At 40.2% G+C, this 25,576-nt stretch overlaps 1 protein-coding gene across 12 annotated transcripts in view; it reads left to right on the forward strand.

Annotated features, from left to right (window-relative positions):
• DLG2 (discs large MAGUK scaffold protein 2) overlaps positions 1–25,576 on the forward strand; it is a 1,462,668-nt gene that overhangs the window by 1,107,748 nt on the left and 329,344 nt on the right. For 10 of the 12 annotated variants that reach the window (XM_034759045.1, XM_034759046.1, XM_034759048.1 and 7 more), the window contains one exon: positions 15,068–15,223. The exons of the other annotated variants lie outside the window; for them this stretch is intronic. In XM_034759045.1, coding sequence (XP_034614936.1) covers positions 15,068–15,223 — 156 coding nt within the window. The remainder of the gene's footprint in view (positions 1–15,067; positions 15,224–25,576) is intronic. 12 annotated transcript variants of the gene reach the window in all.

Consider the following 25,576-nt stretch of genomic DNA (forward strand, 5'->3'; position numbering starts at 1 on the left):
GCCGAGTCTTCATTTATTCACTCTAATTTAAGGTTTTGCGTGCCAGTAATACATTTTAATGTTTTTAGAAGGTTTTTCTATAAGTCTATAATATATAACTAAACTGTTGTTGTATGTAAAGTAAATAAGGTTTTTAAAATGTTTAAGAAGCTTTATTTAAAATTAAATTAAAATGCAGAGCCCCCCCGGACCGGTAGCCAGGACCTGGGTAGCGTGAGTGCCACTGAAAATCATCTTGCGTGCCATAGGTTGCCTACCCCTGATTTAGATAATAGCATACAGAGTACACTTATAAAGTTTGCGAATGATACCAAGCTGGGAAGGGTTGCAAGTGCTTTGGAGGGTAGGATTATAATTCAAAATGATCTGGACAAACCGGAGAAATGTTCTGAAGTTAATAGGATGAAATTCAATAAGGACAAATGCAAAGTACTCCATTTAGGAAGGAATAGTCAGTTGCACACATACAAAATGGGAAATGATTGCCTAGGAAGGAGTACTGCGGAAAGGGATCTGGGCGTCATAGTGAACCACAAGCTAAATATGAGTCAACAATATAACACAAACATAGTTCTGGGATATATTAGAAGGAGTGTTGTAAGCAAGACATGAGAAGAAATTCTTCTGCTCTATTCACAGTGATTAGGCCTCAATTGGAGTATTGTGTCCAGTTCTGGGTGCCTCATTTCAGGAAGGATGTGGATAAATTGGAGAAAGTCCAGAGGAGAGCAACAAAAATGATGAAAGGTCTAGAAAACATGACCTATGAGGGAAGATTGTAAAAACTGGGGTTGTTTAGTCTGGAAAAGAGAAGACTTTGCGGGGGGCTAGCGGGGCGCGAAGAGAGAGACATGATAACAGTCTTCAAGTCTGTAAAAAATTGTTACAAGGAGGAGGAAGAAAAATTGTTTTTCTTAACCTCTGAGGACAGGACAAGAAGCAGCGGGGTTACATTGCAGCAAGGGAGGTTTAGGTCGGACATTAGGAAAAACTTCCTAACTGTCAGAGGGGTTAAGCATTGGAATAAATTGCCTAGGGAACTTGTGGAGTCTCCATCATTGGAGATTTTTAAAAGCAGACAAACACTTGTCAGGGATGGTCTAGGTAATACTTAGTCCTGCCATGAGTGTAAGGGACTGGACTAGATGACCTCTCAAGGTCCCTTCCACTCCTATGATTAGATGATCATGATGGTCCTTTCTAATCTTAAAGTCTATAAGCCAATGAGACAATAGGAATTCTTATTTTTTCCACAACAATAAGACTATTGTTTTCAATTATTGTTTCTTTGCAATCTGTAATGAGTTAGTTGGCAAATAGTACCAGAGACTAGTGAGTTTAGGTGCACAAAATTAGAAGCTGTAAGCTGTACCATTCCTCTTAGTTCCTTCTGGCTTCTAAATCACAACCACTATCTTCCCTCTGTCTTCAAATGATCATTGACATTAATAATTTGTGTTGGGAATGGAAATTCTGGCCAGGATGCTAGCATAGACCTCTGCCCTTACGTGTAGAACTGATGACATTTGTTTTTTAAGATCTCATTTGAAACCGACTCATATGGCACAATTACCATTTATTCTACCTTCTAAGGTAGAAGGACTGAATCAGCACTGATGGGATTTGAACATGTGTTGGAGTTTAGATGTTTAAAACTTGATACGCAGATCACTAAGCTTTCTCCCTGCAGTGTAGATAATGTTGATTGAAGCATAGAAAAATATACATGGGAGAATAAATCTGTCCAGAGTCTCTGGATAAATATTATGCACTTTATCAATGTGCATAAAGTATCTCTTTTGAAAACTGGAGGGAATCTAAATGCAAAAAAAGTGTTTATATGGTCTTGTTAACAGGAGTGAGGCATTCCATCTATTCCACAAAACACTAAAACATTGCTTCTCCCTTAAGCATATGTTTGCAACTATGGTAAAATTATAGACTCATGAAAATAGGAGGTTATAATAGGAAAGCTGACAAACTATTGTAAGAGTCTTTCCAGAACTAGCGTAATGTACTTTTTTTGTATTTACCTTTTCTATTTCTCTAACTCTCTTTACCACTTTTCTCTTTTTTTAACCGAAATAAATATAAATTTCAATTTATCCCAATTCCTAATACACCTTTACCCCGCTATAACGCTGTTCTTGGGAGCCAAAAAATCTTACCGCGTTATAGGTGAAACCACGTTATATGGCACTTGCTTTGATCCACTGGAGCACGCAGCCCCGCCCCTTCGCCGGAGCGCTGCTTTACTGAGTTATATCCAAATTCATGTTATATCGGGTCATGTTATATCGGGGTAGAGGTGTACAAACTTTAAATTGAGGTACTCTATATTGTGTTCCTAGTGGATCAAACATAAGGAATTGAAAGAGGGCAGAAGATAGATAATGTATACAAACCACCACTTACTACACTTGGAAAATTCTTGAACTTATTTGTATTAAATTGATGGTGAGTTTTTTATGGTGATGTATTCTAAAGGTGAAGTTAAAAGTTAATTTCAGACTTGTTAGCAACCTTGTAGAGGTGCGGACTCACCCCTGCAGCACCTCCTGCTGGTGACTTCCGGGAATTAGCTCGTTCCAGCTCCGGAGCGCCTTCTGCAGGCTGGTGATCCACCTGTCCTCTGGCCCCCGTGTTCCTCCTTGGACCCTGGGGCCCTTTTACCTGCGGTGCTGCCCCCTAGCAGTAACCCCTCAGTCTTAGGGTCTCCCCTCCCCAGAGACCCCCCACCCACTATTCCCACCTCGCCTCAGTATAAGGCTACTGCCAGTCATTGTCTAGCCCCACGCCCTGGGGCAGACTGCAGTATCAGTCTACTCATCACTGGCAAGGTTGGGTTTGGACCTGCTGCCTTGGCCTACCCCTGGGCTGCCCTCTGCAACCCCTAGTATCCCTTGGCCTTCTGCTAGGCCTCAGCCTGGGGCTTTGCAGGCTGGAACTCCCCAGCCTTTCCCCAGCCCCGTGTCACTCAGGTACTCTGTCTCTAGCTTCCTGCAGCCAGGTCCATCTCCCTCTACAGCTAGTGAGAGACTGAGTCCTTGCTCCTGGTTCCCAGCCTTTATAGGGCCAGCTGGGCCTGATTGGAGCGTGGCCCAGCTGTAGCTACTTCCCCAATCAGCCTAGTAGCTGCTTCCCCCTGCAACAGCCTTCTCTCAGGGCTGTTTTAAGCCCTTCATGGCAGGAGCTGGTGTTCACCCCGCTACAAACCTGTTTAACTAGTCAGGGCCGGCTCCAGGGTTTTGGCCACCCCAAGCAGCCAAAAAAAACCCCAAACAAACAAACAAAGCCGCGATTGCGATCCGCGGTGGCAATTTGGTGGGAGGTCCTTCGCTCCGAGTGGGAGTGAGGGACCATCTGCCGAATTGCCGCCGAATAGCTGGACGTGCTGCCCCTCTCCAGAACGGCCGCCCCAAGCACCTGCTTGCAAGGCTGGTGCCTGGAGCCGGCCCTGTAACTAGTGTTACTTTATTAATCTGTTTAGTAAACTTAAATACAAATGGCTCATCTGTTGGTGTGCTGAGACCACTTGCTATCATGCTGTCCAATATTCTGTCATTGTTTCCTTGTGTTCCCCTCATTGATCTGTCCATATCTGTATCTGGTTTCTTGTCTTACATTTAAATGGGGCAGGAGTGTCTTTGTGTTTTTATAGTGCCTACCAAAATTGAGTCATCGTGGTGCATGAATGGGGGTCCTAGGCACTACAATAATACAAATAATAAATTGAATATAATTAAAATATGTACATTCACATTTGATTTAAAATGTGATCTTTTCAATGTGGATTTCAGTCTGGACAGAGCACTATAGACATGACCTTCACAACCCCTCAGCTTCAGGAAAAGTGCCAGCAACAAAATAGGAGTCTTCATCAACTTCGCTAAAGCTTTTGACTCTAAGTCATGAGGGTCTTTGGAAACGTTTGTTCACGTTTGGATACCCAGCAAAGTTTATTTCGGTCATTTGGTCCTTCCATGATGGGATGAGGGTCAGTGTGGTGGAAAATGGTGAGATATCTGAGTCCTTTCTGGTGACCAGTGGCACCAAACAAGGTTGCAGACTGGCTCCCATGCTCTTTTGCATCCTTTTTTTGGACTATGCTTAGGGATGCATTTCATGACATTGACAGAGGAGTATTTATCCAGTTCCACACTGATGGGATTTTGTTCAATCTGCAATGCTTCAATGTTCACATGAAAATGGCAGATTTACTCATGAAGGAGATTTTGTTTGCTGATGATTGTGCACTGGCTGCTCTCACTCAATTGATGATGTTCAATTTATAACTGACCGCTTTGCTCATGCAATCATGTTGTTTTTACAGTCAACCTAAAGAAAACCTGTGCCAGGGGATATGCATGTCTTCCCTGTTAAGATCAAAAGTGCACCTCTCAAGTCCTTGAAGTTTTGCTGCCTCAGGAGTGAACTGTCACAGAATGCCACAATTGAGGATGAAATTACCCATCACATAACTAAGACTAGCTCTGCATCTGGAATGCTCTCACACCACTTTGGAAGAATAGGGGCATCAAAATAAGCACTAAACTAAATGTCTGTTGGGGGCGGTCATGCTTGCAATGCTTCTGTATGGTTGTGAGACATGGACAACACGTTGCCACCATATTGATCAGGTCCGTATGTGCTGTCTCTGGTCTGTTTGCAGTGTCAATTGGTGGGACAAGATTCCCAGTATCAGAATTCTTAATCATCGTCGATGTCTGGCATTCAAAGCATGCTCATAAAAACTTAGCTGCATTAATCTGAGCATCTCATTAGCATGGCCTCCTGGAGAATACCCAAGGCCATATTTTATGGTCAGGTAAAGTAAAGCTCCTTTTTTCATCGTGGCCAGTACAAATGATATAAAGACACACTGAAGTCAAATGTGAAAGCATGTCCAGTTGACCCCAGCAACTGGGAAGCAACAGCCCATGACAGATCAAGATGATGGCAGATTTGTCATGTCATCAATAACCACTTTGACGCAAGGCATTAACACCTTATGTGAAATATGTGAATATGACAAATCAAGGATACAACAGCCTGCAATGCTCATGGGTAATCTTGTCTGTCCGACATGTATCAAGTGTTTGCCGTTCTTGCGTATATGTGTTCACCTATAGTGTTTGCTGAATCTTTGTATGTCGACATGGACAGGAGACTCCATCATAATCAAAGTACATTTTTTTTCAGAAAAATGACTGAAAATAGCAGTGTAGGGTGGCATATTTATTTTCTGGCAGACTGAATGTGGTATAGCCTGTCTGCAAGCTTGCAAACTCAACATGCTTTAAGAGCTAAAATGATTTCTTTTTATCTCACACATAGTAAAGGTCTCATTCCAAATTATGCCTTCAGTGACACCTGGGCAGGCAGATTGTTTTGGGTGAATTTGTGCAGGTGTAGTTGGTTCAGTTTGATAAACAATTCTGTTGATCATGCACAAGAATGAAGAATCCTACCACTATCCCCCCTTGTCAGCTTAGTTGCCTCCTCAAATCTGCTGAGTGGAGTAAAAGTAAAAATATAAAGAATGTTTGTCACTAAAGTAAACAGATACTACTTTGAAAACTCAAAAGGAGCCAATATGTTGGACAAGAAGGTGCCAGTTTTTCATAATCATTTTCCAGAGTAGAGCTATATTAAAGGTTATATTTTCCTTCTGATGCTATAATTCTCAATAATGGCTGTTGCTCAGAGTGTGGAGGCATTGCTAGTGGAGTAACAAATGGATTGGTATGGGGACCATGGCAGCTCAAAGGGAATTGTGCATAGCTATTTCAATTACAGTAACATGTTCTGTAATTTTAATGTAAATGGTATATTTCATATAAGCATAAATGCTGTATTATTGAAGAGGTTTTCGGGACTGAAAGAAAATCTTATATTTAAAGATTATGTATTTTACAGAAATATTTATGAATAGGTACCTAGAAAATTTTTGTAGTCTTTAAAATTGTTGGTAAGAACTGGATTATTTTAAAGAAAAGCATGACTAAACAATGGGAGCTTATAGATACATAGTTGAAAGCCAGAAAGGACCAGCAGATCATCTAGTATGATCTCCTGTGCAATACAGGCCATTACATTTCTTGCAGTTACCTGCATATTGACCACAGTAACTCATTTGACTAAAAATGTATATGGTCTATTGATGTGTGAGTGCCCAGAAGCTGAATTTTCCATATTTATGAAGGCACATTTGAGCTTGTAAGTGAATCTACTCTATTTGTTGCACATGTGTAAATAGTTATTCTTCTAAGGGCTGATCTACACTGGGGGAGGGAGGGTTGATCTAAGATACGAAACTTCAGCTATGAGAATAGCGTAGCTGAAGTCGACGTATCTTAGATCGACTTACCTCCTGTCCTCACGGAGCGGGATCGATGGCCGCAGCTCCCTCCGCTTCCGCCTCTCGCCCTGGTGGAGTTACGGAGTCGACGGGGAGCGCGTTCGGTGATCGATTTATCACGTCTGGAAGAGACGCGATATATCGATCCCCGATAGATCGATTGCTATCCACCGGTCTGGCGGGTAGTGAAGACATACCCTTAGAGTAGTGTCCCTATAGATGCTCCACTTCATGTGCACCTGCCCCATTGATCAGAGATGTTTGGTACCATTTTCTGTTTGGGCCACTCATGCACCCCGCCCTCAGTTCCTTCTCAACTGCCTTTGGCCAGAGATGGAGTCTGCTGTGTGCCTGTTCGCTACAGTATTCTATAATTAGTTAGTTAGTTAGCACATAGTTAGATACATTGTAGTGTGTATAGTTGTTGGTACACTTGTTTCCTCTCTTTTTTTCCATTTAACTAAAAAAAACAACTCTGAAACCCAAACATTTTATTACTAGATATAGTTAAATAGCAGTTTCGAGCTTTTCCCCTTTGAGGGGTCATTTTTTGTTATATAACTCAAGAATGCTGAGCTCCGTGGGATTCAAAAGGTGCCTCTCCTATCGTGAGGTGATTTTCCATCAGTGACTGACATTTCCAGTGCCTTCGTTGTTTAGGAAATATGCATGTCCCGCTAAGTACAAGATCTGTACTTCCTTCAAGAGTAGATCCCGAAAAAATAGGAAAATCATATTCAAACTCCTAATGGTGGAGCAAGTTTTATGACCAGCTTCAGCTCCAGAGGCTGAAGGTGCCCCTGTACATAGACCTGCCAGTATCACTACTGCCCTGTCCACATCAAGATCTCAATCACTGGAGACCACTAGAGAAGTAGGCAATACTGTGGCATCTATTACATCTCAGCCCTACCAAAGCCCTCTGTAGTGGTAGCCTTGACATCTGTCTCTAAGCAGGAGGCGGTAAAGAGTAAATCTCCAAGAAAATCTCAAGCAACTACACAGAAGATTACTATGGAGACCTCAGGTCTCCAGGGCAGTTCCATGCAGGATTTGAGAGAGGTCGGTACTGCAGAGGTGAAGAGGAGTCAGTTGTCTAAGACAGAGTTGGTGCTACATTTAGGTACCCATACCCAGAGTAGCAAAGACACTTGTGAAAACATTTCTAAGCTGGTCCATGAGCAGCACTTAGTACCCATAGTCAATGGTACCAAAGACTGCTCAGCTTCCTAGGGTACTGATTGAATCAGAGTCGACTTGCTTATATGCCAAATGTTCGGTACCAACTGCATTGGTACTGAAGCTGTCCACCATAAGTTTTCACTCAACCCCATCTTCGATATCTTCACTACCACAAGAATTTAGGTACCCTAAACACCTGCTAGTATCTTCAGAGCAGGCGTTTTCTCTGCTAATGAGTAGGGGGTTTGTCAGCATCAAGACTGTGTTGGTTACCGAACCCTCTATCAGCTAACATACCACACTCGTCCTCATCTACTTTGCAAGCTGAACAGCTATCCTCCCACCTTGGAGTATGTGGAAGAGGATTCTTTAGGCTAAAATATTGGTGCAGGGTTCCCCCATCTATTCTAGGACACATCACTTTCCCCCCTTCACTAACATAATGCAGGAGGGCCAAATGACACCCCTGTGTCAGGAACACAGATGGATGCCTCCACCTATGCCATTTGTCCCCCATTCTCCCAGTGGCCTGGTTGGGACCCATGGGCATTCTATCATCAGCAGTTTACAATGAAATCATCTCACCACAGGAGGGAGCAGAAAACAGTCTGTTCTCCTCAACCTTCTAGACCAACACCTTTGCCCAAGGAAGAGACCTTCCAGGAACAAGAAGCAAGGGCAGATAAAAAGATGATTCATCTTACTACTATTCCCACGTCATTGCCTGATGAAGCCATGATGCCTCTACCTCCTTCTATGGTGGATGACTTCAGGCAGTTTCAACAACTGATTAAGCGAATTGTAGACATGCTTCAGATTGCCATAGAATAGATTCAGGAATCCCACCATAACCTAGATATTTGCACACTTTAACATCTCTGAGGATTTCCATTTCAGTCAATGAAGCTCTTATGGAGCCCATTGAGACTGTTTGTCAAACCTCAGCTACCCCACTGCCTACCTGCAAGAGGGTGAATAAAAAATATTATATCCCTGCCAGAGAATCAGAGTTTCTGTTTTTTCACCCAGCTCTGAATTTCCTAGTAGTGGAGGCCATTAATGAACCAAAGAGACAAAATAGCTCGAACTCCACCCTGGACAGTAAGGACCACAAGAGACTAGATGTTTTTGGTCCCCAACCTTATTCTTCAACCACTCTTTGGTTCAGAGTAGCAAATCACGCTCATGGCCAAATACCACTATTTGAATTACATCAAATTAAATGTGTTTATTGATCACTTACTAGAGGAACATTGTGATGAATTTAAAGCCATTGCACATTGCTCCAGGCCTCCTTGGATGTTGCAGATACGGCATCGTGGTCCATATCCACTACAGTGGTCATGAGAAGAGCTTCTTGACTACAGCTGTTGGGCTTCCCAAGAAAGGTCCAGAGTACCTTTGAAGACGTCCCCTCTGAAGATTGCAAGCTCTTTGCGGACTTGACAGAGACATCTCTCCAAACTTTAAGATGTCATTAATGTTAAAGGTTCTCAACAAGATCAAACAAGATTGGGACAGGGTCCTATTGATTGCATCAACATGGCCAAGACAGGTTTGGTATCCCTATCTAATCAGACTCTTTTCACCTTTCATGGCAGTTTCTATTCATTCCTCACCTAATGACTCAGGATGCCGGTCAAACACTTCACCCCAACCTGCAGATTGAGGCTTCAAGCATGGTTTCTTGATGGTTCTCGGGAGTAGAGGTGTCCTATTCAGGAGAGATACAACACGTATTATTAGATGGTAGAAAAGACTCCACAAGAAATACTCACCTCTGGAAATAGAAAAGCTATTATCTTTGATGCAACAGTCGTCAGATTTCACTGACTCACTCTCTTCTTCCCAGGATATCGGATTACCTGTTGGAACTGAAAACATTGGGTCTTTCTGTGAATTTGCATTAGGATGCACTTAGCAGCAATAACAGCTTTTCACACAGCCAGAATGGATTGTTCACTGTTGCTTACTCAACTAGAACAAGATTTCTAAGAGGTTTGTCGAATTTGTGCCCAAAAATCAGAGATCCCATTCCTAGCTGGGGCCTCAACTTAGTCCTTAATTGCTTTTGAGCTACTAACTACGTTTTCTTTATTAGATTTATCTATGAAGTCAGCCTTCCTTGTAGCCATCACTTCTGCCCAAAGGGTTAGAGAAATGGGGGTTTTAATGACAGACTCCCCCATTTACAGTATTCACCAGAGAGAAAGTATCACTATGGGTCCATGCAAGATATTTACCTAAGTTATCCTCAGAATTTCATATTAATCAAACCATTTATCTTCCATTTTCCCCTCAAAACCACACCCACCTACTAAAAAAGCCATATTCCATACCCTAATTGTCAGGAGGACATTAGCCCTTTATCTAGAGAGGACCAAACCATATAGAAGATTTCCTAGGCTATTGGAATGTTTTGTAGACAGAAACAAGTGTTCGGGTGTTTCAATACAGAGGTTATCAAAGTGGATCTTCAGATGTATTAGGATCTGTTACAACCGAACTCATGCTCAATCCCCTTCCAGGGTGATAGCACATTCCAAAAGAGCAGTATCTACTTCTATAGCCTTACTGAAGATGTACCAATTGCAGACATCTTGAGAGTAGCAACTTGGTCCTCTGTTTATAAGCTTTCCAATCATTATGCATTGGAGCCTGTGGCTAGATCAGATGCTTCTGTAGGCAATGCAGTTCTCTCTTCTGTTTTGGACTCTATTCTGAACCTCCCGCTCCCTTAGGGGGGTACTACTCGCGAGTCACCTGAAGTGAAGCACCCACCGGGACACATTTCAAAGAAGAAGGGGAGGTTACTCACCATGTGCAGTAACTGGAGTTCTTCAAGATGTGTCCCCCTCTGGGTACTCCACTATCTGCCCTCCTTCCACTCTGCTTCAGAGTCTGCCTTGTGGAACTTTGTGATGGAGACGGAACTGAGGGCAGTTCACCCACGCAGACCCATATAGTCTTGGTGCAGGGCACAAGGATATGTGGAGTGCATGTGCAGGCCCAACAGGCACCACTACCAAAATAGTTTGATCAAAGGTACAGGATGCAGGAGCACCTGAAATGGAGCACCCATAGGGCAACGCACTCAAAGAACCCCAATTAATACACAAGGTGAGTGACTTCTCCTTAACGTAAATGGCAGTTCTATCCACACTGAGAGGAAAATGCATCCCCTAATGTTTGGTTTTTGCTTTCCTCATGTAGTTTATTTATTCAGTAGTATAAAAATTGTGCTGTATTTGTGTTAATCATGATCAAGTGTACATTCATCTTGTATGTTTTGATGTTTATGAATAAGGCATGGCACATGCTTAAACTCATTTTATGAAAATGCTTCATAAGGCTTTGTTTTCAATCTGCCTCTCTATTTTTTTTTATTCTCGAAGAACAGTTAAACTCTCCTTGACTTTATTTTACAGAGTGGCACATTGCAAACCATTTCTAAAAAGCCATCTTATTGTATGTTCCCTTACCTGCATCCTACAACAGATGACAGCCTGTCTCCCTGTCATAGGATTGAGAAGAGGGGTCTATGTCCAGTGAAAGGGGCTAGAGATGCTAACAAATGCTTACCTGTGTTAGGAGAACCGTTCAGCGTAGGTGTAGTCTCCTTAATTCTCCTAATATTACTTTTTTCTTCATGTAGCCATATATTATAAGTGTCACAGGAAAGATGTTGGATCAGGAGATAAGATAAGAGGATGTCTGTCACAGGAAATGGTTCATAATATGAAAAGTTTGAGAGCTACGGGCCTAGATGAAGAAGACATCAGGACAGGGGTAATCAGTTATTTTTTGTCAAGATCCAAATTTCTTGGTCAAGGTATAGTCAAGATCCAAACTCCAGAGAAAATAATAATAATAATTAAAAAAAACAGTAATGATCATAATAAATACAAAGATTTTGGGGACCGTTCAAAAGCACCTGGTGGTCCAGATTTGGCCGCCAATCCACCTGTTGAGTACCCCTGCATTAGGATGTCCTCATCTGTTTATTTATCTGCACAGTGACATATTTTAATGTATCTAGTTTGCATTATAAACCCCTAATTTATCCTAAGTTTAATGTTCTGTTTTAACTCTTAATTTTTATTTTCTTGGGAAATGTTGGAGTAAATATAAGTCTAGACTGGCACATTCAGAACCCTGGCCCCTTAGTATTACCGGTACTTTTCTTCTAAGTTCTTGCACTAGTCCTTTCAAAGCTAATGTTGTCATGCAGCTTGAGCTTGATCTCAATAACCACTTCAACCCAGGTTCCTGGTAACCACAAGGTGTTACCATCTAATTGTGGTTATGATAGTCTCAGATCAGTTAAGAGAGGACATCACAAAGAATTAACTGATGTCCTGATTTATGCTTTCAGTAGGGTGGACAAGAATTGAAGGGCAAGGAAACGGGACTCCCCTTCTGCCCCTAAAAGTTGTGTCTACAAGTCAGGATTATTGGTGGAATATTGTGGGCCTACTCAGTGTCACTGTCTGTGTTAAACCTGTAAATAAATAAAGGACTTAATATTCCAGTGCTGTGAACTGAGCACTTTTAATAGTGTTACATTTATTTGAAAAGGTTCATTAAAGCAAATTCCAGTTTTCTGCTATGCTGCCACTTCAGTGGGACTTAGGACAGTTTGTCAGAGTGAAGAATACTAACATTTAAATTGCTTGGTTTACCAGATGTGACACATTTCTATAGGGCTGTATGGGAGTGACTGTGTGCATTCAGATATCTGGTGATGAGAGTAATTTAAATGTTTATGTAGATGGTCTTTCACTGAATGTTTATCTTCACTGTGCTTTACTGTAATGGTTTCCTACTATCGAATAACATAGCATTCACCACACCTCTCCTTCTCTGCATGGCATGATGTTTGACCCAAAGAAAGAAGTGATGGTCACCTACTTTTATGATTTCAGTGTAATTAGAATATTTACAGTGTATTCACAAGCCTTGTGTATGTTTGTTTCTTTTGCATGTTACATTTAAACTTGTCTCTGGCTGGAAGGTCAGGCATAAAGTTATTTCTGGAAATAAAAATCATTAATACTATACATATATATTCCAGGCAGACGTCCAGAAACAGTAGCACTCCTACTTCATCTATTACTTGAAGTGAAGATGAAAATTTGCAAGTTCTCAGCTGTTTTATTCAGTCACCAACTTGATCATGGCTATGTTGGTATTTTAAGTCACTTAAAAATCAATATTACACACTGTATGAATTGGATATTTGTGCTTTTTTAGAATACATTGCCCTGAAAAAAAAAGCAATTTTGAAGGAATGAAAGGCAGTATGATCTAAAATGACACCATAATATCAAATGTGGTATCTCTTATTACTATTTCAGACAGTAATTAATTTAGTAGGTGAACTAAAATATCCATCCAGAAAACTTTTTGTTAAACATATAGATCATAAAAACCCTTTGTTTCCTTAAGAACATTTCTAAAGGGATAGAACAGGGGTTCTCAAACTGGGGATGTCACAAGATTATTACATGGGGGGTTGTGAGCTGTCAGCCTCCACTCCCAACCCCCGCTTTGCCTCCAGCATTTATAATAGTGTTAAATACAAAAAAAGTGTTTTTAATTTATAAAGGGGGTCACACTCATAGGTTTCCTGTGTTAAAGGGGTCACCAATACAAAAGTTTGAGAAACACTGGGATAGAATAAATGTTTGATCGTTTTCATAACTGCCAAGTTTGCTATTTAAGTATTTTATCTCCTTCAATTTTAAATTGCCATTGTAAATTTTCCATTGGGCTAAACTTGGCATAAGAGTACTCAACTCAAATGTGGATTTGTTTAGAAAATAATTTTTCATATTGGGTAAACCAAATATTTGTAATAAGAAAATAGCAAATCCCTGAAAACAAAGGGGAAAATGGAATTCTGTTCTGTGTAAATTGCCAAGATCTTGTGTAAAAAGAAGAACAGGAGTACTTGTGGCACCTTAGAGACTAACAAATTTATTAGAGCATAAGCTTTCGTGGACTACAGCCCACTTCTTTGGATGCATAGTGTGTGGCGCGGGCGAGCGATGTGCTGGCCACGGCTTCCCGCCGCCCCCATTGGCCCGGGACGGCGAACCGTGGCCAGTGGGGGCCGCGATCGGCCGAACCTGCCACGTCAGCAGGTAAATAAAACTGGCCCGGCCCACCAGGGTGCTTACCCTGGCGAGCCGCGTGCCGAACGTCGCCGACCACTGATGTAGACAGCCCAAGGAAATGGGATTTTATAACAGAGCATACACCGCTGTCATGTACCTATGCAAAATAATGGCAAAAGAATCATGCTGTAAGTGCTTCACAGTGTTACAAGAACTGAAAACTTCATTAGCAAGTTTTTGAGTCTGCAGGGTCTGTTGATGCCTTCACGAGGTTTCTTTAAGAAGTGTCACTATTCAATTTTAAGGCTCCCATACTTTAATACCTAACCTATACAGAGTAATGTTTCATACAATGGGTCTGCTGGCAGAACCTGGGATAAAAGCATTGAGCAGTTTGTTGTATTCTCAAAGTCTGGGTTTAGTATACAAGCCCACAAAATGGAGCAGGGAGAAGAGTCAAGACACGTGTGGACGCACTGAATCAGTGCGTTTTCTGAGAGTCCTTTGCTGGCAAGCTCCAGTGGAAGTATTGCCCTCCCTCAAGTGTGAATGCTTCCACTGGGGCAGCTGCCCCTCTGGGCAACTTTCATACCCTGTGCCTACATGGTTGGACCATGTACATAGTAAAATTCATCATTGTTCTGAGACTTCGTAGTTGCAGGATCAGGCTCTCAATGACATACTAACTTCAAAGGATGTTGTCATTAATTTAGAATATCAGTGGTTTTGACAGTTCACGCCACACTGTTGTTGAGTCTGAATACAGTACACATAGCTCTTCACAATAACTGTATACATTGCTTAACTGCACATTATGATGTGTGTGTCTGTATGTGTGAAAGGTGACCTGTGTTGACATATCTTGTCCATAGTTCCATCTGGAAGCTCTCATCTTCTGAAGTCCATGGGAGTGGTGTTTTCACACAAAAATTGTGCTTCATCTGTAAAATTAAGCAAAAGAAGATACGTATATTTTGCTGAATAATACACTTGGGCCGACGCACTTTCTTCTACCATAGTGGGTATGGATGCAACACTTTATTGATGAGTGACAGAAAGTTGTGTGTGTGTTATTTTTTGATCTGTATAAAGAACAGCTCCATTGGGAAAATACATCAGTGAGCTGGAGAAGGTAGGACATGGCCCTTTCAGTCAGAGCCACAGACAATGAGAAAATTTTATGGCACAAGTATATTACCTTCATCCTATTATACAACAGTCTTGTATACAACGACACTGTTTAATCAAGTTCTAATTTCTGACTTAACAGCATATTGTACTGACCAAAAGTTCTCCTGAAAATCTGGAGATTTTGCATGCTTTTATATTCTGATTGTTGCATAATCTGTATGTTCTTGCACATTATTACACATCTAATGTTTTACTCTTGTCTCTGTATCACCAGGCCTCCTGAACCTGTTTACAGCACTGTGAACAAACTGTGTGATAAACCACCTTCTCCTAGGCACTATTCCCCTGTCGAGTGTGACAAAAGCTTCCTTCTTACAGCTCCCTATCCCCACTACCACATAGGCCTGCTCCCTGACTCTGAGATCACAAGGTACTGCATGTGTTTCTACCTCACTTCCTTTACTGGATTGCATGAGCGTCACTAAAATTGTTTAGTAGTCTCTACCTCACTGTAAAGCTCCCTCTTCTAAGGCTTGCACTTGTCTTTAACCTGGCTTCCACTTCTGCAACATTGTACTGTGGGAGATGTATGCTACCTCAATATAATGTTGGTAGTCAAGAGCTGAGGAGGAATACAGGCAATGTTTGTATCCCTAGGAATGATGCTTTAAGTGTTTCACATGTTATGAATCACATGCTATAGCCTAACCTAGTGTTTTTTTACTTCAGAGCTGAAAAGTGACCAAGACTTCACCATAAGTTGTAAGAGTTAGGGTTGATGCCATACATTTATTTCCGCTCTGCTTGTGTGTATTTTGATTTGAGAGGTAACAAAGACTAATTGCCCCTCCAAGCCAAATATTGGCTGACTCAGCATCTGAAATGTTGTATTCCCTCCGATGGCTATGTTCTGACAGGAGAGTTTGCCAAACTCAACATGATGAAAATGGACATAATGAATATAAATTGTGTTTAATGTTGCCTGGAATTTATGATAGATATTTAATCAGGAACAACTTATTCTGGCCAAATTCCTCTTTATAAGTACTCTTCAAAACTGTATCCAGGCATAACTTAGTTACCTTAGGCAAACAAACCAGTGGTTTAGGGGGGAAAAAAGAGATTTAGGCTTAAATTTTCAAAAGTGACTAATGATTTCTAGATGCCTTAGTTTTTTGGGTGCCCAACCTGAGACATCTTAAAGGAGCCTGGTCCTCAGAAAGTGCTTGAGCATCCATCCTCTGAAAATCAAGGCCTCTTTAAGGTGTCACAGATTGGGCAGCCAAATATTGAGACGCCCAAAATCGCAAGTCCCTTATGTAGGCCGTAATCATTGGGTCAAAGAGATTTTTAGAAGTCTGTGTTGCAAATGTAAAATAACAGAACATATCTAGTACTTGGCCTAAAAGTTACTAACCTTAAATCCACTGTTAACAAAGGGCAATTTTTGTAGCAAGGAGATTAAGTGTGTGTTCTTATGGTTTCTAAAGGGTGAACACAATGCTTTCAGCACAGTGTCTTTCAAACAAAGTCTCTTGTAAATCAAACCATGTGAAAGTGTTTTTTTCTAAATTTGAGTGTTATTCTGGTTAGTCAAGGAGTAGGGATGTTCTCCATAAAACCAATTTAAATAAAATGTTGCTACTTTATAATAAACTATTAATTTAGAAAGTGTGTGCGCAGTGACTATACGTAGTAATATGCTATAGTTATTAATACAGAATGATCTCTGTAATCTTAGGTATTCCCAGGATCCATATTACCTTCAAATATATCCTTCCCTCCTTCAAATCTCTTTTCAACTCCTACTGTTGCTATAAGAAATCAGCCAATCAAACATGGTTTGTTTGGACATCAGCTGGTAATAGCTGTTTTTACTTATTTAAAATAAAAAGGGCAGACACTCACGCGTACAGTGAAATGCTTGGAACCATCAGGAAACTGCAAGTTGTGCAATATAATAATAATTAATGGAGATATCCCATCTCCTAGAACTGGAAGGGACCTTGAAAGGTCATTGAGTCCAGCCCACAGCTTTCACTAGCAGGACCAAGTACTGATTTTGCCCCAGATCCCCAAGTGGCCCCTCAAGGATTGAGCTCACAATCCTGGGTTTAGCAGGCTAATGCTCAAACCACTGAGCTATCCCTCCCCCTAAAACAAAGAGTTGGGAATAAAGCCCTAGAGTCTTGAGTCATAGTCTATTGCTCATGCTATTAAGGCATTATGGTGCTAATGTTCCAGTAAGGTAATCCAAACTGTCAGAGCGATTTATATGGAACAAACATTATCTTTAATAACCTGTGCTGGAAATAGCCAATGCAATTTTGATCAAAGGGCATGCTTTAGAAACAGGCTGTGAAGGAAAAGACAAACACAGGACAAAGAGAGAAGAACAGCAGATGTGTTAAAGTGGAAAGTAAACAGGTGGATTGATATCTGAAACAGTAACAGGAAAGAAACACTAAGGATTAGGGAAACATGTGAAATACTTCATAGTTCTATTAAGAAATAAGTTAAAATAGAATAAGCAATAAACTGATAAAATGAGTGTAACTAAATATGGTAACAAGTATCGGGGTAGCCGTGTTAGTCTGTATCTACAAAAACAACAAGGAGTCTGGTGGCATCTTAAAGACTAACAGATTTCTTTGGGCATAAGCTTTCGTGGGTAAAAACTGTACTTCTTCAGATGCATAGAGTGAAAGTTAAAGTTGCAGGCATTAAGTTACAGATGCCTGCATCTGTAACTTTCACTCTATGCATCTGAAGAAGTGAGGTTTTTACCCACAAAAGCTTATGCCCAAATAAATCTCTTAGTCTTTAAGGTGCCACCAGACTCCTTGTTGTAAATATGGTAAAAGCTTATGGAAGGGAAGTGAGGGTGATACCTCTAAATTTCTAAGATGCACTTATCACTACAGGGCCTGATTCACAATAATCCCTTATGTGCAGCAGAAGGTAGAAGGACAACTGTTGTGGTCCTTATACGCCCATGTCCTTGTGTCCCTAATAAAGAATAGAAAGTGGAACAGGAGGAGGGACTCCAGGGAAGCTATAACCCAGGAGAGTCTCTCCTTCAGATCTGAGTAGTTTGAGAATGAACTGCTGGATCCCACTGGACCCTGGATGACTGTAGGCAGCTGCTAATGAAAGGGCCTGAAAGGAAAAGGCAATATCTATAGGATAAGGCTACCAAGGGACATGTTCTTTATTTCTCCCTCAGGCTGAGTGAATCTGATCAAGTAGCTCCTGGAAGTAAAGCCTCATATACCCTGGGCCACATTGTCAGCTGCTGTGAATCAGCAGAGCTCCAGGGCAGTCGATGGAGCTATGCCAATTTACGCCAGCTGAGAGTCTAGCCTGTACAGTCTTTTGTTTATTGTTTGTTTATTTGAATAGCTGATCCACAGGCATTTGATGATTTAAGGTCAGAATTTGAACACTTGGGTTTGGTATTGTTGATCTATAATCAGAGCCTTCTCTAAGAATAAGGTATTCTTTCTCTTCTCTGCTGATATGTGAGTGGGGATTAGAACTAGGCCCACCATATTTAACCAAATTAGCTATTTCAGCTAGCGTTTGAACAAACTCCAACGAGAACACTAACGATTACCAGGCTGAGCACTTTGCACTATCCTATCCTACATGCTAAGGTACTGACAGCTGATTAGTATAATTTGTAGCTTTCTCCCCTCTTTGAACTTTGTTCAGACACAAAACCTTGCTGTTTGGGTAAGTACGGCCTGTGATTTTTCACATAGAACTCTTTCTGAATAGTTACTTGGAGGAAAAAAATAATCTGAAATATTCACCACCTTGGCCAGGGAAAGAATAACAGCCCCTCCCAGGGCAGTAGCCCCTTGGAACATCTCATAGCACTTTCACTTTGAAGTGTAGCATCAAAAATATGAACCAACGTCCGGATTTTCAGAAGTGCTTAGGAGCCACACAAATTCTCAAAATAATTTGGCTCTCATTTAGGCACTGGAACAAATGGCCAGATTTTTTAAAGTGCTTATAGAGTTGAATGCTTTTGAAAATCTGGCCCTAAATGTGCCATTGTGAGCTTTTGAAAATCTAGCCCTTACTTAGGTGCCTAAATGGGAGCTGTCTTGAAAAATCTGGTCCAAATGTGGGGTTCTGAAAATCTGACCCAAAATTACTTTTATTTCTGAAAAGATTCAAGCTCCTTTGCTGTGCAATAACCATCTCCATTACCTGAGCCCTCTCCACAAACCATCGCAGAAGGGCAGACACTCTATGATCAAAGATTTTTAACTCCTAGGTCTCCCTTATCTCACTTGAATTCCACATCCCACCATCGCTCAAGGAAAGACTCTTCATCACCTCTACTCAACCCCACTCTGCTCCAGAGCAAATACAGAATGACCTTCTCTCTCTCTCTCACTCACTCACACACACATTTCTCTATATCATCAATCACCCTAATATCTAAGCACCGTCCCTAAGGAGAATCTTCTGCTGGACTGCAGAAAATTTAATGTTAGTTACCTCATCCACATCCACAGGAGAGGACGTGATGCCATCATGCATGATTTTCCCCCATTTGACAACTGCTTATGAGACAGAAAAACCCTTCTTGTTGCCACTGTAGATAAAAAGTGACATGGTGTTGGCCTGGGCCTCAGCGGATTATTTTGTCAAGGTTCATCCACATAATGGGTGACGAGAGCTCGTAGGTCAGTACCCTATCACTTATCTTAAACTCAATTATATAGCCTTTTGCTGTATTATGATGTGTCCCAGCTTTTGAGAAGTTATAAGGGTTTGAAGTCTTTGGACCACGTTCTCTCGTTTTAGGATACAAGTAGCTCTTATTGTGCCCAGTTCTCAGCTAGTGTTCATTAGTATAGCTCCGCTGATGTTATTTTTTAAATTCTCATGATTTTTAGATCCAATGGTCTGATTTTGTGGGCCTTCTTCGCGATGTCTGTCTGTCTGGGGTTGGCAATATTTGGTTTGGTACTGGGAAGTTTCACTCTAAAGACCCATAAACAGAAAATTGTATGAAAACGGATCTCCTGCGGAAGCATATAGAATTGGCTTCAAGGAATCTTAGTGATTCATACACTGGCCTTCATTTGACAAGGGCTGAGTGCCCACAACTGTTACTGAAGCCCATGACAGTTATAGGAGCTCAGGCCTTCGCAGGCCCAGGCCCTAGAGGTTTAGAATGCTAAGCACTAGCAGTCCTGTGGCTTTTATCCTCTTCCCCCTTGTCAATTATTTGTGCTGCTTTTTTCTTCCAGTAGGCTGCTGAAGACAAGCTCATTGTTAAAATGATGCATATAACTATACTTCCTTTGTGTTTAGTGTGCATTCCAAAAGAACTCTTTTGATCTTATTGAAGTCCACATAGCAAAGCAGCATCCGTCCCCTTTTCTCATTACCAGTTGTTTAATATGATAATTAAATCTCAAAGAACACATCTAATCACATCCCAAGCTATTTGAAACGCCGGAAAGGACCTATCAAAGCACAACTTTACCTTTCTTGAATTTAAAACCGATTTAAGCATTTTATTCTTGTTTAAATCACTCATTTATTCTTTTTTATAGGTAGCTTGTAAATAAGGATAACAAATTTGTGAATAATTCTATTTGGATTTGATGCCTTGAGGTCTAATTAATTTAAATTTGTAAGAGAGAACCACTTCACAAAGGAGGAAGGTTTGAAGTTTTCATCACCTTTATATCATGGGATAAATTTCTGGACTAACCTGCGTCTTGGATAACGCAACTGGAGCCAGCAATATTGTGGTTTACTTTTACCACCTACCTTGGCCCACAATATCATTTAAAAAATTTTAAGTGGCAATAGTGTGAAAGATTAAAGTGCATCAATCCCTTTTTACTTTTGTTTAACAGGGAAATAAGTACTCTTCAGGTTTGAATCAGTGAAATTTTACGCTACTCACATTAAATAAACAATCAGTCCTAATGCCAGATGACTAAGGAAAATGACTTGTTTAAAATAACTCACAATAAAATACTTTGTTAAAGGCTAGGGGTGAAATTTTCAAAAGCGCCTAAGAAACTTAGACTCCTAAGTCCCATTTTAAAATTTGATTTTGGGGCAGATTTTTAAAGGTATATAGAACTTAAAAATGTTTATAGATGCCTAGTGGGATTTTGAAAATCACACTATATGACTTCTGCATCTGTAGGTGTCTAAATGCCTTTTAAAAATCTGGCCCATAGTCACTTAAGAGCAGAAGTCTCGTTGACTTGCAGATTTACAAAGATATTTAGGTGCCTAAAGATGCTGCTTGATATAGGGTGGGTTTTACCAAAATGCCTAAGGTTGGGCAGCTACATCCCATTGAAGTCTGCTTTGGTGTTTATGAAAATCCCACAAGGTGTCTATCTGCATCTTTACATGCCTTTGTAAATCTGGCCTGTAGGTACTTCTGAAAAATTTAGAATCCTAAATCATGTAGGGGCTTTTGACAGTGTTACTCAGGATCCTTTATTCCTGCATTCCTATATTCTTTGAGTTAACTTTTATTAATATTTATGCAAAATATAAAATCTTACGTGGAATAGAATTTTCTTTTCATTTGTTTTTAACTTTAATTTAAGACAAGTGTTGACTTTTTCTTTAAGTAAATATTCCAATTATACTATAACCAGTAGTTAATCAATAAGAAATGGCACTGCTTCCTAGCCTCATGCTTCCATAATATTTTGTATAAATGAATCATTTGCTTATATAATAAGCATATTCATCATACACATTCCAATAGATACATTTATCATTCTTCTTTTTGTTGTCAAAGATCTTATGATTTTGAGTTGATTAACTGAAACTGTTAGGAAGAGACACCTTTTCAGAACTGAGAGGGATCACTGCAGAGAAAACTTTGAACCTCCACATTTCAAGAATTTGAGTGATTAAGTATACAGTATTAGAACATCCCTTTTTCCTTCTAGTCGAGAAAGATCGGGGGGGTAGGACTCCTGGGTTTTGTTCCCAGCTCTGCTACTGACTTGTTATGTTTCTTTGAACAAGTCACATAAACTCCTTTTGCCCGCCTTTATCCCTCAATAAAATAATTCTCTCTCACACAATGATGTTCTGAGAGTTAACTAATATATTTAAAACAGGTTGATAACAATTTTAAGAGCTGAGAAATGATTTCACCTTAGTTCCTTCTTTCATGCTGCTGTTGAATCACAGCCATTTTGGAGGAACTAATGGCTTGATTTTCAGAGGTGTTTAGCATGTGCAGACCCACTTACGTTCAGCACCTATGAAAATCAGATGATATGTCCTTAGCTCATAAAATGGAGAGGAAAATTAACAAGGCTTAATATGTTTTATGCAAAGCTTGCTATTGCAGCTGTATACTTAAAGGAAAACGAACGTTCATTAGTTCTAATTAGGAAAGCATCTGTGAATTACTCTTGTTTTGAAATAAGCCCGTTGTTATGGTTACAGATTATATAGCACACAAAATGGTCAGCTTCTAGCATCTTTCTTTGAACCATTACTGCTTTCTTACATATTTCATCTCCTTCTGATCTGTGGAAGGTTCGCCTTCTAATAATTCCCTAAAACCATTTTAGCAGAGAAAATGATTGACTAGAAGGTTTTCTGCTTTATCTCAGAGATGGATCTAAACCAGATCCAAACACCTCCCGACTTCAGGGAGGTTCAAAACCAAATTTTCTGTAGTGGGCACACACACAATAAATGACAAATCACTTGCTAGGGAGCTGTATGGCTCCCAGCATTGCTACAATAATGACAGTGGAACCATTCACTCATTCAAATCTAGCCCAGGGTTGGTGCCTGTTAATGAAAGTCACAATTGGACAGCTGTTTGATGGCCAGTGTGAGAAATTAATGTATTGGTCTCAGTCTAGTTCCTGGTGGACATGTTTCCACGTCATAAAATTACCACCATAAATATAATTGATAAGCTTTGTCAATGTCTCAGCAGAGAGACCAAGGATTGAACAGATTTGGAAAATGAGCTACTCTTTCACCCCTAGAAAGAGATCAGAAATGAGGCATATTACTGTGGACAGGGTAAAGAAGATTGCACTGTGGCTACTTGTGGTGTACCTAGTCTGAGAATAAATAGTTTCCAGGGCTGTAAATTCCCATGCTTTTCTTAGGAGCATTTGTCTGACCACAGTAGAAACTGCCTTCAAAGAGAAGGAGCAAAGCCTAGTGGTTACAGCAGCAGACTGGCGATCTGGAGCCTGACTATGTCACAGACTTGTTTGACTTTGAGCAAGTTAATTAGACTCTCTCATTCATTTTCCCATTTTGTGAAATATCCAATATACATATGCATGCATGCACTGACAGCTACACACAGAGTTAGGAGAATAGGTGCACATATATATGATTTTTCTGCACTACACAAAAACAAGTGAACAGCGAGTGAAGTTATGATGATGGTTATGTCTTGTGATCATTACTATGAACTGGAGTTATAGGAACACACGTTAAAAGCGGAATAGCTCTAACTGAGCGTATGTAATTTGCAGTGTTGTAGAATAATAATTAATAATGAGCCTGACTCAGTCCTGGGTTGGTCTAGTTTACACCACTGTACCGTTATTGGTTTCAGTGGAACTATGTCTACATAAAACTGGTGTAATGCATGGCTGAATCAGGCCTCAGAATTATACTGCTGCTAAGTAGTAGTCTTTACTGTTCAGGTATATACTTATACACTACAGCTATATTACTTTCTGCAGTGATTCTGCTGACTTTCACAAGTTGAGCAAGGCCTGGCCTTGGATGGATGATGTCCCCAAAATACACAGATACTATAGAAAGTAGTGTTAGTGAATCAGTAGGTGACACTCTTTCCTCTGAGTCAGTGTTGAACCAACACCCCAGTATGCTATTAGGAGGGGACTGTGTTGCAGGAGATGGAAAGTTTAAATTAGGTCTTTGCTGCTTGTGGTTAGTGATTACACAGCACTACTTTGCAAAAGCACAGTCATTAGCTCTCCTGTCCGAATCAAATTGCAGTTGAAACCATAGAATCATAGAAGTGAGAGATGGAAAAGACCTACGAGATTATCCAGCCCATCTCCCCTATTGTGCATTTTCCTCAGATTTTCTTGCTTTTCCAACCCACCAGTTTGTCAATCTATCTACTACTACAACACCCACCCTCTTCTGTAGGCACCTTTACAGTGCTGTGAAAATGAATAATAATTAATCATAATAAAAACATAAATTGATTAATTGCATTCTGCCAAAGACTGGAAGTGGTAGGAACAGATTCTTCTGCTATTTCTGAGTTTTTAAAAGGACGTACAACTGTCTGTGTGAACAAGTGTAACCAAAGGCCTGTAGTCTTGTATATTACCATTTCAGTATTTATTTATCAGTATTGGTCCCATTTCCTACCCTGATAAAGCATTTTCCCCCTTTGCGGAATATTTACTTTTTAGGACTATCTGATTTCAGTGTATTATAAGTAATAATCAGCAAATCATAAAAGATTCAGTTTAGATAAGCTCTTGGAAGTTTAGATGTTTATCTGAACAACCCAAAACCCTTGAACTGGGCTACAAGTCTTATAAGAGCTTGCTTTTTGTTATATTTTGATACTTCTGATTATGAAAATTGGGGGAAATAATTGTCATCTAATTTTTTTCTAATATCAAAAATTATTTGTGTTTTTTTCTACTTTGTATTATTATTATTATTATTATTATTATTGTTTTATGCAAACTCGTTCTCCTTTTCCTACATTAAAGTGTGCTTGTTAAGTTTATGACATTTTTGAAACACGAAACAGAATTTGAACAAATATATCTCACGTAGGCTTGCCTTGGACTTTTAATTCTGTGTGGGAAGAGGACTGTTGGGTTGTTGGGGTTTTTTTAATCCATTTCCTTTTTATATTGCTTTAGTTTGTAGCATTTAACAGACAAATTAAATACACGGGGTAACATTTTCAAAATGCCTAAGTGATTTAGAGACTAAGCACCACTAGCTTTCAATGACACTTAGGCTTCTAAATCACCTAGGGACTATGGGCAGCCAATCTCCTTTCTCTAAAGAATTTACAGTCTAAGATCCTGATCCTGCTTGAAATCCACTTATGAATAAACTTCAGGTATTGAGGCTTGGGTATAATTAAAATGTAACCCAATTGGAAAAGATGACAAGCATTAGGGAAAGGGGAGGCCCAGGGTAACAACTATGAGATCAGGTAGTTGCTCTCATTGGAAGCTTATGCCCAAATAAATGTGTTAGTCTGTAAACTGCCACAAGGACTCCTTGTTGTTTTTTCATTGGAACAGTGCACACATCATGGAGGCTCTGAGAATATTTTTTTAGCTGTTCATGAAATTGAAGAAGGGTCTCAGTTTCAGTTGTAGACTTCACAGGAGAAGTGTGTCCTGAAGAGAGAGTGGAGACATGATGGACCATGTCAAAAAAGTGGGTTCTAGATCATGGGGGAAGGAAATCAGTGACACATGTTAAACTTGCTATTGGATATTAAGCTCTGTTTTCTCAGCTGTCATGTAGAATGATGTTTGGTTCATACAAAGAACTCTGTTGCGATGGCACAGTAAAAAAACACCTGACATAAAAGACCTCGGGTAAAACTTTCAAAGGCACCTAAGTGACTTGGGAGCCTAAGTCCCATTGACTTACAATGAGACATAGGCTCTGAAGTGCCTAACTCACTTTTGTGTAAATTTTTAAAGTCTCTACAGCTCTCACCAGCCCATACTTTAGGTCTAATTAAAAACGTTTTATTTTCAGTTTATTTTTC

This window comes from Trachemys scripta, chromosome 1 (genome assembly GCF_013100865.1).
Source record: "Trachemys scripta elegans isolate TJP31775 chromosome 1, CAS_Tse_1.0, whole genome shotgun sequence".
Taxonomy (NCBI): Eukaryota; Metazoa; Chordata; order Testudines; family Emydidae; genus Trachemys; species Trachemys scripta.